Raw genomic sequence first — 13,442 nt, 5'->3', positions numbered from 1 at the left:
ATGCAGATTCCAATTTAATTATCTTAATGATTGATAAAAGTCAGAATTCTGATGTAATTGTTAATATATTATACACATGATTGTGAGCAAACAACGTTGTACTTTATATATATATATATACACATGTTTAGGTTGTGGAAAGGAATAGAACAAAATCACCTCGTAGACCGCCCGCAGTGTAGTAGCTTGGTCGGTAGATACTGGAGAAAACATGGCGGACGACACGACAATCCATGGCCGTACAGATGATCATCACGAGACAAGTGTTGACGACGACGAGACGTTGGCCGCGCCGGGAAACAATACTACTACCAAACTGAAAGATCGGAAGGTTTCCTGGGCGAAACTGCGTCGTGTTGACTCCCTGAATTTGGAAGCTGGAAGAATTTCTTTCACTCCCAGCCATCACCATGCTTCCTCTAGGGTAAGCATTGTTGCAAAAATTCATGTCAGTCTATCACCATAATCAGTGGTCTAGACAGTCAGTCGGTTAGGCAGTTGTTCAAGCGCAGCCTAGGCTGCTTAGGGAAGGACCGCCTAGGCCTCTTAGGCGCCGACTAAATCGCCTAGTCCGCCAATTAACTATTGTTCTTTTAGGTGGCGGAAAATGATATCGTTGCAAAATAATCCTAAATTGTTCAAATTGGAAATTTGATAACCCAACAGTATATACATATTTGAGTTGTTGATTTGACAAACACAATATTCTAAGTTCTACTCTTAGTCATAGAGATTTATTAATTTTTTTATTTGAATTGATTAATTATGAATAATTTAAATTAATTTATCTTTTAATTTTGTTGGTTAAAGTAACTACTGGTTTCCATAGTAAAAAAAAAAAAAAAGAGTTGTATCTAATTTTTCAAAGTGGTGACACATTATTCTCGGCAGGATAACTGGCAGATAACGTTGCATTTAGCGTTTCAGTGCATCGGAGTGATATACGGCGACATCGGGACTTCCCCGTTGTACGTGTACGCTAGCACGTTCACAAAGATAGACAACAAAAACGACATCCTCGGAGTTCTGTCCCTCATCATCTACACCATCATCCTCGTACCTATGCTCAAGTACGTCTTCATCGTCTTGTGGGCAAATGACAACGGCGACGGTATATATGCATATGCCTCTAGTCTCTAATTTATGAAAGATTCTTAGTTCGTTGTGTATTATATAATGTCATATAATCACATATAAACCATTGTTTATATATTATAATATCCTCAACAATAGGTGGAACATTTGCGCTGTATTCGCTGATGTGTCGGCATACGAAGGTGAGCTTGAGGCCGAACCAGGAGCCGGAGGATAGAGAGCTGTCAAACTACCGGCTGGAGACGCCATCGAATCAGCTGAGACGGGCGCAGAAGATAAAGCAGAAGCTGGAATCGAGCATGGCTGCCAAAACTGTGTTGTTCATAGTCACCATCCTCGCAACTTCCATGGTTATCGGCGATGGAGTTCTCACTCCTTGCATCTCAGGTACCACCACTTTACTGTTGCAAAAATTCATAGGCGTCCACTTACGCGACAGGCCGCCTAGGCGCCCTCCTAGCCTAATTTAGCCAACTCGACCGCCTAGTCAGTTGGCTATGCCTAACTCGCCTGAGTTAACTCGTCCATTTTGATCGAGTTAATCCGATAGGCTCAGCCTTAATAATTTTTTCATTTTATATAAGGGCCCGCCTAGGCTGTTTAAGGCTCCTCTAGCGCCTAGGACTTAGTGCAACATGAGTAACACCTAGCTGTAACTCATGATATTTATATATTTCATTCCCCCTTCTTTTATTAAATAAAAAATGATTATATCATCAATAATATATACATTACTAATTAAACAATTTGCTACATGTTCTTGCACGCAGTTCTTTCTGCAGTGAGTGGGATCAAAGGCCTTGGTCAAGGTAAAATCACTACCACTATACGCGAAGAACTAAAAATGAAATTAACCCGAAACTATGGATTATAATAATCAATGGGATCTGTGATGCAGAAACTGTGATGTGGATTTCAATTGCGATACTGGTGCTGCTCTTCAGCGTGCAGCGATTCGGAACCGACAAAGTGGGATATGCGTTTGCGCCAGCAGTTTGTCTGTGGTTTGCCTTCATAAGTGGGATAGGTGTGTACAACCTAATCAAGCACGACATCACGGTCCTGCGTGCCTTCAATCCCAAGTACATAGTTGACTACTTCCGCAGAAATGGTAAAGAAGGGTGGGTTTCACTTGGCGGAATTGTTCTGTGCATCACTGGGACCGAAGCCATGTTTGCTGATTTAGGCCACTTTAATGTTCGAGCTGTTCAGGTAATTGACTCAAGCTTGATTAGTTCAAATTTGATTAAAAAAAGTGAAAAATAAATAATTTTTTATAGCCAAGACTTGTGGTATAGTGGCACCCGGTTGCACTCCCATAAGTTGAGAAAGTAGTTATGGACAGATATTGCATTGTAATATAGTTAATAGTACTATGATTTTTTTATATTCAAACTAATCTAGGTTTTCAAATTCTAAAATGGTATTATTTAGATTAGTTTCTCGGGAGTTGTTTGTCCTGCACTACTGACGGCATATTGTGGCCAAGCTGCATACCTCAGCAAGTACCCTGACCACGTCGCCAATACATTTTATGACTCAATCCCTGGTAAGTTGAATAATTAAACCCTATTATTATTATTATTATTATTATTATTATTAACTTAAACTTCAATTAGATCACCTAATAACAAGAAGTTTTCATGTTGCAGATCCGTTGTATTGGCCGATGTTTGTTGTCGCTGTCGCGGCTGCCATTATAGCCAGTCAAGCTCTGATATCTGGAGCGTTTGCCATCATTTCTCAATCTTTAAGTTTAGGATGTTTCCCCAGGGTAAAGGTGGTTCACACTTCTGCTAAGTATGAAGGTCAAGTCTACATCCCAGAGGTGAATTGGATCCTCATGATCTTATGTGTCATAGTCACTTATGGCTTCAAAACTACGACACAGATTGGCCATGCTTATGGTAAGATTCTAATTAGGGCTCTCAATCGGTTAGCATGTTCAGTTTCGAGTTAGTCCTATTAGGTTATAAGACTTATTAGTTTGAGCTTATTCATATTTTATATCCGATTTAAAATTCTTGGTCCTACCCTAAAATCCCAAATTGTTAGACTTACGAAGACTCAACTAAAACTTTTGATATTTTCACATTAACATTTTAAAATTTCAATTTTGAAAAACTAGATGTTGAATGGTGTGTTGAGACATGCAGGGATTGCTGTGATGAATGTGATGGTGATCACCACCTGCATGGTGACTCTAATAATGCTTGTGATATGGAAGACAAACATCTGGCTGGTGGCATTGTTCTTCGTGGTGTTCATCGCCATTGAAGGCATATATCTATCAGCGGTTTTGTACAAATTCACGGAGGGCGGGTACCTGCCGCTGTTGTTCGCCTTGGTTCTAATGATCGTGATGGGGATATGGCACTACGTGTACAAAGAACGATACGCCTTCGAGCTTAACAACAAGGTTTCAAGCGAGTACGTGAGGGATTTAGCCAAGAATCCCGACGTGAAAAGAGTGCCCGGGATCATGCTTCTTTACTCCGAGCTTGTCCAAGGAATTCCGCCCATTTTCCCCCATTTTGTGTCCAATATCCGGTCGCTCCATTCCGTGGTGGTTTTGGTTTCAATAAAGAATCTCCCCATTAGTAAAGTGGTGCCGGCTGAACGATTTCTGTTTAGACAAGTTGAACCTAGGGAGTACCGTGTTTTCCGCTGTGTGGTCCGTTACGGCTACAATGACAAAATTAGTGAGCCTAAGGAGTTCGAGGGGCAGTTGGTGGATCACCTCACGGAATTCATCCGACATGAACATTTCATCGTAGGTGGCCCGTCCCATCCCGAACAACCTTTGCCAAACAGGAAATCAACCTCATCCTCCACCGTACACGTCGAGGAAACTTTGGAAAACGTGTCAGCGCGGCTATCCTCGGCCTCAATTCAGTCAATGAACGTGATCAGGTCGGCCCATTCTTCCACCCGGACCAACGTGGCGGCCGCGGGTTGGGAAGAAGAAGTGAAGTTTGTGCAGCGTGCGAAGGAGCAGGGCGGCGTGTTTTACTTGCTAGGAGAAGCGGCGGTGGAGGCGAAACATGACTCGTGGTTTTTCAAGAAGTTTGTGGTTAACTACGTTTACAGTTTCCTGCGCAAGAATTTCAGGCAAGGGGAGAAAGTTTTTGCGATTCCTCAGAATCGGCTTTTGAGAGTCGGCATGACTTACGAAATATGATGTTGCTAGCTCATTTCTTTACTAATAAAACCTACTAATGTAAGACGCTAGCTTGCTTGTCTTACAAAAATACTTTATGCTTGCTTGTGGATTTTTTTTTTTTTTTTAAATGTTTGGAAGGGGGGCATGAAACTTTGAATTGGAACATATATCTTAATATGTATCCAAAGCTTTTTTTTGAAAAAATCTATCTCCAAAACTTTAAAAATATAATAATACTAAAAATCAAACATATAATGTTAGTTTAATTTGTTTGTTTGAAACGCATGAACACAATTTTTTCCATTATTATGATAAATTAGCTTATTATTATGCAATGTGCAATTGTATGTATCTATATAAATTTATTTCACAAAAGATGCACAACCTACACACGCATAATGCACGACCTACGCACGCAAGATGCACGCAAATACACACCCCATATATATATATATAATGTTGAACGGTTTATTGGTGTATGCATGAATTGCTGTATGTGATGATTGTGATCACCACTTGCATGGTGAATCCGATAATGCTTGTGATATGGAAGAGTAACATTTGGATGGCTGCATTGCTCTTCGTGATGTACTGTCCATCCCCATTGAAGGCGGCGTATATATTTTTTGACGATTTTGTACAAATTGATGCAGAGCATTCGTACGTACATGTTGTTATTGGTCGCCTTGGTTTTAATGATTGTCATGGGGATATGGGGTTACGTATAAAAAGAATGCTAAGCGTTTGAGTTTAACAACACGCTTGAGTACATGAGAGATTTAGCCAATGCACGTATGATGCACGATATACGCACGCACAATTCACAATCTATGCTAGCACAGTGCACGTATGGTGCACACAAATACACAAGATATGTGTATCAACCATATTTTCCATAGTCTAGCTTAGCAAAGGATGTGAAAAAGAAACCTTTATCAAATATTTTTGTTTAAGAATACTGTTAATTATTATTGGTTAAAAGTATCTCATTTGACTAAAACACCACTTATTAACTAAAAGTGGGATATGCGTTTGCGCCTACAATGTGTCTATGGTTTTCCTTCATAAGTGGGGTCGGTCTGTACAACCTTTTCAAGCATGACATCACGGTCCTGCGTGCCTTCAATCCCAAGTACATAGTTGACTACTTCTGCATAAATTGTAAAGAAGAGTGGGTTTCACTTGGTGGAATTGTTCTGTGCATCACTAGGACCGAAGCCATGTTTGCTGATTTAGGCCACTTTAATGTTCGAGTTGGTCAGGTAATTGAGTCAAAAAAAGTTTTAAAAATGATTTTTTTATATTTAAACTAATATAGTCTTCCAAATTCTGAAATGGTATTAGATTACTTTCTCGTGAGTTGTTTGTCCTGCACTGCTGACGACATATTGTAGCCAAGCTGCATACCTCAGCAAGTACCCTGACCACGTCGCCAATACATTTTATGACTCAATCCCTGGCAAGTTGAAAAATTAAACCTTATTATTATTATTATTATTATTATTAACTTAAAATTCTTATAAGCATGCCTTAAGTGGGATTTGAGACTATTAGCAAAATGCTAATATATTACATGACTAACTCCTTATCTTTAATACTATCTACGATAGCTAAGTTTTTGGAGTTGGCACGTCTACCACTCCCACTCTTATTAATCTTAACCAAAGACAACAATTGAGTAGTTCATATTCGAATGGCTTTAAATGACAAATCTATAAGTCTAAGCCCACAACGAAACTTTAAACATACACCTTATAAATAATTTCCAAAACAAAAGGAAGCCAAACTTTCATGCCATAGAGCAATAACGAGGATTTATTAATGTAACTGTATGAAACAACACAAATATTGTTTTAATATAACAAAAAATCATCAAGATTCATCCATATGAACCAACATCATGAGTCTTTGCTTGCTTTATGTCTCTCAACATTGAGTTTCTAATGTGTTCAAAATATGAGTTACAATATGTGTAACAACTGTTTATTTGTTATTTGTCAATTCTAATGGTAAAATAATTGAATTTTTAATGAAAGATTAATGTTGGCAATTAAATTAAAGTTATGACTGTAATATGATAAAATTACAAGAATAGAACTAAATGTGACAATGCCGTAATAGTCGAGGACTAAATGTAGAAGTTGCTTAAAGTCATGGATATAATATGACGAAATTAAAATAATACGACTAAATGTGACAATGCCACAATAGTCGATAATAAAAGTTGAAAGGAATTTTAGAGTAACAGAAACATACAATAACAAAAATGCATTCTTTTGTTCCGCCGTTCACCCCTCTCTGTGACTCAGCGCCCTCGCACTGTCTCTCAGCCTCTCCGTGACTCCTCCTTCGCCTAATCGCTGCTCAGTCTCAAACCCTCTCGCTTGAGAGTCACCTCTGATCTCTTTCTTTCAGAGTTTCAGAGACTCAGTCTCAAACCCTTTCGCTTGAGCTTTGAGTCGCCTCTTACCTCTCAATCACTCATTCCCTCAACTCTCTACTCAGGAAATCCTAAATTTCCTTATAGGCTTCAACCGCTGTCCGCCGGTCCGCTGCTCAAAGGCCGCCGTCAAAGCCTCTAGCCATGAAAATCTATAACATTTTACTTAAAAAAAAAAAATTTCCAGAAAAATGTAGTTTTGACATTTTTGGGGAAAATTATCCCCATGGCTAGTTGTTTATTATTTTTATTGTCTCTAGGTGTCTTTGCAGGTTAACAGAAAGTTCACTAGAAGCACATGTTTGTGGCAACTTCTTTGTGTTAGCTTTTTTAATTGTTAATTGTCATTCTGTGGGGCTCTATTCTATATGTGCTTTGAATGTGTAGCTAAAGTAATCCTAAAACTGAATTATTTGAACTTCTAGATCTTCTGTGCCAATGCATTTTAACAGAGTTGTTAACTTGTTATATGAAAGTTCAATAGAAGCACATGTTTGTGGTATCTCTTTTAATGGTTAATTGTCATTCTGATGTGATCTGTTCTATATGTGCTTTGAATGCCTGTAGCTAAATTAATCCTAAAACTGAATTATTTGAACTTCTAGACAAATACAGCTTGATGCTCAGGTAACCTCCGAAGTTGTTTAAATAACTAAACTATCTCCAATACCATCATGATGGTAAGGTTAGCTTGCTGAGTTTCTTAAATATGCTAACAGTTTCCCCGATTGTCCTGTTTGTTTCTCAAATTGTTTGTTCTGATTTGCAGGCCTTTTCCTATCTCTTGATTTTCGGGAAGTCATAGGGATATATACAAACAATTTTGACTTGTCTTTGAATACTAGAATGGATTTCCTGTGTTTGCCACTGTTATTGAAGCAAATTATGTCACAAAGAAACATGATCTCTTTTCAGTTTACAAATTAACTCAAGAGGACAAAGAAGAAATAGAGAAGTTGGCAAAAGATCCAAGAATTGGAGAGAGGGCATGCTGCTTTCCCCCTTCTTCAATCTAGTTTACTCTATATTATCTATTGGCAAGTTGTTCCATCTGAAAAATGCAGGAGTTAGAGTACTAATTTCTCTTCCTATACTTTTAAAAACTTGTACTGGAATTCATATTGTTAAATCCATTGCCCCATTAATGTATGGTCATGAGACGTTTTGGGGGACAAGAAAAAAAATGTTGAAGCGGAACATTGGCTGTGAGGTGACATTAATGTACTTCTCTAAGGTGATCCAGGGACGGCCAAGTCAAAATTTCTCAAGTAAGAATTTTCAAAATGACTTAATTGTTGAGTATTGACAGTGACTGGTAATTTAACAATAGAAACTTCTTTCAAAGGTATGTTGAGAAAACAGGGCAGCGAGCTGTTTATACCACTGGAAAAGGAGCATCTTCAGTGGGGCTTACAAAAGCAGTGCACAAGGACCCAGTCCCTTGTGAGTGGACACTTGAAGGGGGGTGGGGCACAGGTTGGAAATGCCACACACCCTTTTCTGGATTTTCTTACTTGATGATTAGTTTATCTTCCTACACTTTTTCCTGGTTCATGAAGCCATGGAGCAGCAGAGCATACGTATATCAAAAGCTGGGATCATCATTATCTTCAGGCATGCTTTTCCGTCATTTCTGTTGGTTGTTGCAAGTCCTTTTGGAGGAAGGTGCACGAGTAGATGAATTTTTAATTATTATTTTATCTAATGTTTGGTTGCCTATACCACAAATTAAGCTTGTCATTTTGTATTTCCACTTTCCAATACTTTAAAATAATTCATTGCTGATATGATTCTTCAAAGACTTTTTCTCAGAATGTAGAATTAACAGATCTAATTGTCTGATCGACAAGGCATCATACTCAATTATTCATTGTTATTATCATTATTATTATTAATATCTCACCAGTGTGATGCACCGTCAAAAATCTAACAATGGTAATGTTAATCAATAATATAAAGCTGGCTATGCAGTATCAATCATATAATTTAAAGCTGGCTAACAATAATATTTCACCAGCGGTCTAATATCTAACAATGGTAATGTTAATCAATAGTATAAAGCTGGCTATGCAGTATCAATCATATAATTTAAGTTTTCCTTTTCTTTTTGTGTATTTTAAAAATATTTATGCTTTTAGTGTAAACATAGAATTTGTTAAATTGAACACTAATATTTGCATATGTTTTGATTAATTGAACACTTTTATTTATTTATTTATTTTTTTTTTTGATTTTATGAGAAAAGGGACCTTACTCCATCAAAACAATATCAGAAATAAACACCAAAACCAAAGCATCTTCTACATGATAGGATCATAAATTTATTAAAATTGGAATGGTAGATAACATTACATCTGACATATATTATTCTCTGTGCAGGTATGTGGGTTTTATTTTTGGTATATAAATCATATCCAAGCAAGGAGAAAAGAGATATGAAGTATATCAGCACTATAAGTTCCATTAATCTAACTCAGTTGAAGGTAATGTGACACTTTACCTTTGTTAGGTGTTTGTTGCTTCTTCTTGCCTGCAATAATGGTTGATCCTTTTAATTTCCTCATTTGCTTTTTGAGTTGAACTTTAGCTGATTTTCGTTTTTGATTGAACTTTACCTGAGGTTGTGGTAGTAAGAAAAATAAATATAAGATAGAATATATACTGAACATATATAATTATATACTGATGTGGCCTCTAACACTCTAAGATGGTGACTTTCCACCTCTGCATGGATAATATAAATTACTTTTTTATTGGTTAAAGTAAAATGCTGCAATGCTAATCCATGCAAATCATTAGTTCTTTGCATACTGAAATGAACACCACCAATACCTGACAATCTGATCCAAATTGCATACAAACAAAAATAATTTGAAAAGACTTTTTAAACTAGAAAAATCTATCACTTTGTCTTACAGTCCACCAGACTGTCTAATTGAACATATCAGTTTATATGAGTTTTTTTTTTTCCCAAATATTAATGTGTAATTTGTTATGTTTCAAACCTAAGGTTGACATGTGTTTGCTTACTAACATTTAAAATTAAGTTTTTGTCATGTGATGAATTGATGATGTCCAGTTCTGGATATAAATTTTTTTCAATCCACTAAAAGCAAATTCCCAATTTTTAGAACTCCAACATGAATGCATCTTCAAAGTCCTGAGTACTTTATTAAATATAACTTTGTTTTCCTTTACCAATGTGTGTGTGTGTGTGTATTCATATAAGTAGAAAAAAAACTTTGATCAGTCTATCTCACATTCTCACATGAGAAAACTTAATGTTTTTTCTCAAACAGTAACTCTGACATTGTTTGGTCAAATTTATTTATATTTTAGTTGTTTTATGGAAGAATATTAAAATCATTTTTCATTTACATGTCAATCTATATAATATGGTTAAATAATTGTATAATTTATGCTATCTCACATGATATTATGATAATACATAACCTGTTTTATGAAATGATATAGTAAAATTTGAAATTCAATTTGTCAAATTTAGTTTTCTTTCAGTTTTTTCGCTGGAAAAATATATACCTAATTTGAAGTCCCTATAAATTAATCTAATAAGATTATTTTACCAAAACTGCTTAAATTTTCATATTAAGTTGTTTCTGACTTTCTGTGGTAAGAAATCTTGTCTAATGCCTTGTTTTACAATCACAATAGCCTTTGGTTATCAACTTTTATAATAGTTTGAAGTAATTTTTTTTTTTATTTTTTTATTTTTTTTATTATTATTATTTTTTTTAACTTGATGACCAGATGGTTTGACTTTTTGTTGCATATTGATTAAATTTCACATGTATATGCTGACTAACATTAAAAATTAAGGTTTGGCATATGATGATGCCCATTTCTGATGGCAGTTTGGTATATAATTTTTTTCAGTTCAGTAAAAGCAAATACCCCATTTTATGCTATCTCACATGACCTAACATATTTCCTGAAATGATATACTAAAATCTGACATTTAATTTATTTGAACAAAGTTTGTTATTATTTCCATTCTTATTATAATATAAAGTATTACTCTTATTACTACTACAATAATTATTATTACTATAGTTAGTATTATTCTTATTACTATTATTAATACTACTACCACTATTGTTACTATTATTATTATTATTATTAGTTGTAGTAGTAGTATTAGTTTTAGTGTTATTATTATTTTTATTATTATTAGAGTAACACTAGAACTATAAAATTGACATTCTTTTCTTCCCCCCTCTCAATCTCTCACACTCTCTTTCTCTCAGCCCTCTCCCTTGCTCTCACCCCTCACACTCTCCTTTGAGGCTTCTTCTTGATTTCTCCGGTAACCGCATTCTGCTGTTTTAATACTACTACAATAATTATTATTACTATAGTTGTTATTATTATTATTTGTTTTAGTTTTTTTTAATAATTATTATTAGAGTAACACTAGAACTATAAAATTGACATTCTTTTCTTCCCCCCTCTCAATCTCTCACTCTATCTTTCTCTCAGCCCTCTCCGCTGCTCTCAGCCCTCACACTCTCCTTCGAGTGGTATTCAGGAAATCCTATATCTCCTTTGAGGCTTATTCTTGGATTTGTTGTTGAACAGTTCTTTTGTGTGTGTGTGTGTGTGTGTGTTTAGAAATTAGATATTCAGATATTGAAAAGTTTACGCCAAGTTTTTCTTTTCCAGAAAATTAAATATTTTACCTGGAATCTTTTGAGCTCCCATGTCTAGTTGTTAACAATTATGTGTATTTTATTTCCTGAACAATTTTCAGTTGTTAACATGAATTTAGAATGTTTCTTTTTTATTGTCTCTAGGGGCATATGCATATTAGCAGAGTTGTTAACTTGTTAACTAGAAGCACATGTTTGTCATATCTTCTTTGTGTAGCTTTTTTAATGGTTAATTGTCATTCTGCTGTGCTATATTCTATATGTGCTTTGAATGCGTGTAGCTAAAGTAATCCTAAAACTAAATTATTTGAACTTCTAGACAAATACAACTCGATGCCCAGGTAACCTCCAAAGGTTTTTTAAATAACTGAACTATCTTCAATATAATACCATTATGACAGTAAGGTTAGCTTGCTGAGTTTATTAAATATGTTAACAGTTTCCCCAATTGTCCTGTTTGTTTCTCACTAGCAGTTTCCCTCAATTGTACTGATTGTTCTTCTTTTTTTTTTTTTTTTTTTTTTGGTTCTTCCCAAATGTAAACATCTATTTATTTATTTAGGTAAAACTTGATAATGGCATATTATTGAACCATGCTCTGGCACTTTGCAATTTGCAGATCCTGTGCATTTCAGTAGTCTGCACTTGTTTTAAAAAACATGGCGGATGAAACGACAATCCATGGCCATACAGATGATCATCACGAGACAAGTGTTGATGACGGCGAGACATTGGCTGCAGGAAACAATACCACTACCAGACTCGCAGATAGAAAGGTTTCCTGGTCAAAACTGCGTCGTGTTGACTCCCTGAGTTTGGAAGCTGGAAGAGTTTCTTTCGCTCCCAGCCATCACCATGCTTCCTCTAGGGTAAGTAGATGACTTCATAGAGATCATGTATACACAGATTGTGGTGAATCATAAAGGATCACAGATTAGGGTTTTAGGGCTGCGAGTGTTTTTCTTGGCAAAAAAAATTCAATAATTTAAAGTTGTATCTAATTTTTCAACGTGACACTTTCTTGGTAGGATAACTGGCAGAGAACGCTGCATTTAGCGTTTCAGTGCATCGGGGTGATATTCGGCGACATCGGGACTTCCCCGTTGTATGTGTACGCCAGCACATTCACAAAAATCAACAACAAAAATGACATCCTTGGGGTTCTGTCCCTCGTCATCTACACCATAATCCTCGTACCTCTGCTCAAGTATGTCTGCATCATCTTGTGGGCAAATGACAACGGCGACGGTATACCTCTAGTTTATGATAGATTCTTAAGTCATTGTATTATATTGTTATAAACCATTATTTACATATTATATGCTGAACAATAATAACTTTCAGGTGGAACGTTTGCGCTGTATTCGCTGATGTGTCGGCATATGAGTGTGAGTCTGAGGCCGAACCAGGAGCCCGAGGATATAGAGCTGTCAAACAACAGGCTGGAGACACCTTCGAATGAGCTGAAACGGGCACAGAAGATAAAGGAGAAGCTGGAGTCCAGTATGCTTATTAAAACTGTGTTGTTCCTAGTCACCATGCTTGCGACTTCCATGGTTATCGGCGATGGAGTTCTCACTCCTTGCGTCTCTGGTACCCAGCAACCTTTGAATTTTATTTTCTTTATGGGAAAATAGCATATTTTGCATAATTTATGAAAAAAAGTTATAATATCCAACTATATTTGTACAAAAATAAAGTATATTATAGAATATCACTTATTAATTATATTTATGTGTATATACTCTCATGCGCAATATGGTCTATAATTTTACACATTTATGTATATATATATAGTGCCAACAAAGTGCATGTGTTGTTGGTTAATAAAAACATGAGTTTCGATAGGCTGGAGGATTGATACTATAAGTAGGACAAAGGCCTTAAAAGAGAAATGAAAGGAGATTTTTAGCATTTGTCCACTTATCCAAGGAATCCCTTTCTTGGTATTTGTATTTGAGAGAGAGAGCTATGCTTAGGTCAGTTCCTTCAGTAAACTTTTTTTGTAAGCCAAAAGTGAACTTTAGGTAAGTAAGTAGTCTTGTATTCAATTCATAAATAAATAAATAAATAAATA

The 13,442-nt window shown here is 35.9% G+C and overlaps 2 protein-coding genes across 4 annotated transcripts in view; both read left to right on the top strand.

The window, feature by feature from the left end:
• The first annotated feature begins 220 nt into the window (after positions 1-220).
• Positions 221-4,390, top strand: LOC116002461 (potassium transporter 5-like). The gene is made up of 8 exons (XM_031242607.1): positions 221-424; positions 892-1,111; positions 1,234-1,482; positions 1,866-1,904; positions 1,994-2,307; positions 2,530-2,644; positions 2,748-3,002; positions 3,252-4,390. Exons 2-8 carry the CDS (start codon positions 1,063-1,065, stop codon positions 4,274-4,276), a joined length of 2,046 nt encoding a protein of 681 aa, XP_031098467.1. The 5' UTR covers positions 221-424; positions 892-1,062; the 3' UTR covers positions 4,277-4,390.
• A 2,132-nt stretch (positions 4,391-6,522) lies between these two features.
• LOC116002460 (potassium transporter 5-like) overlaps positions 6,523-13,442 on the top strand; it is a 12,814-nt gene continuing 5,894 nt past the window's right edge. The window contains exons 1-8 of one of the 3 annotated variants that reach the window (XM_031242604.1): positions 6,523-7,378; positions 7,468-7,966; positions 8,044-8,174; positions 8,258-8,363; positions 9,078-9,181; positions 11,985-12,234; positions 12,394-12,613; positions 12,710-12,958. In XM_031242604.1, the coding sequence (XP_031098464.1) occupies positions 12,025-12,234; positions 12,394-12,613; positions 12,710-12,958 (679 nt within the window). In that variant the 5' untranslated portion in view covers positions 6,523-7,378; positions 7,468-7,966; positions 8,044-8,174; ... (1 more) ...; positions 9,078-9,181; positions 11,985-12,024. Of the gene's footprint in view, positions 7,967-8,043; positions 8,364-9,077; positions 9,182-11,984; positions 12,235-12,393; positions 12,614-12,709; positions 12,959-13,442 lie in introns of all 3 variants that reach the window. The other 2 variants (XM_031242605.1, XM_031242603.1) reach the window with 2 other exon arrangements.

The sequence above is a fragment of the Ipomoea triloba genome, chromosome 13 (genome assembly GCF_003576645.1).
Source record: "Ipomoea triloba cultivar NCNSP0323 chromosome 13, ASM357664v1".
Taxonomy (NCBI): Eukaryota; Viridiplantae; Streptophyta; class Magnoliopsida; order Solanales; family Convolvulaceae; genus Ipomoea; species Ipomoea triloba.
This window is presented reverse-complemented; position numbering and strand designations above follow the sequence as displayed.

Coding starts and splice junctions, on each gene's coding strand:
- LOC116002461 (XM_031242607.1), top strand. CDS start 1,063: ATGCTCAAGTACGTCTTCATCGTCTTGTGGGCAAATGACAACGGCGAC. Junction 1,905..1,993: donor GATCAAAGGCCTTGGTCAAG/GTAAAATCACTA, acceptor TCTGTGATGCAG/AAACTGTGATGTGGATTTCA. Junction 2,645..2,747: donor ATTTTATGACTCAATCCCTG/GTAAGTTGAATA, acceptor TTCATGTTGCAG/ATCCGTTGTATTGGCCGATG.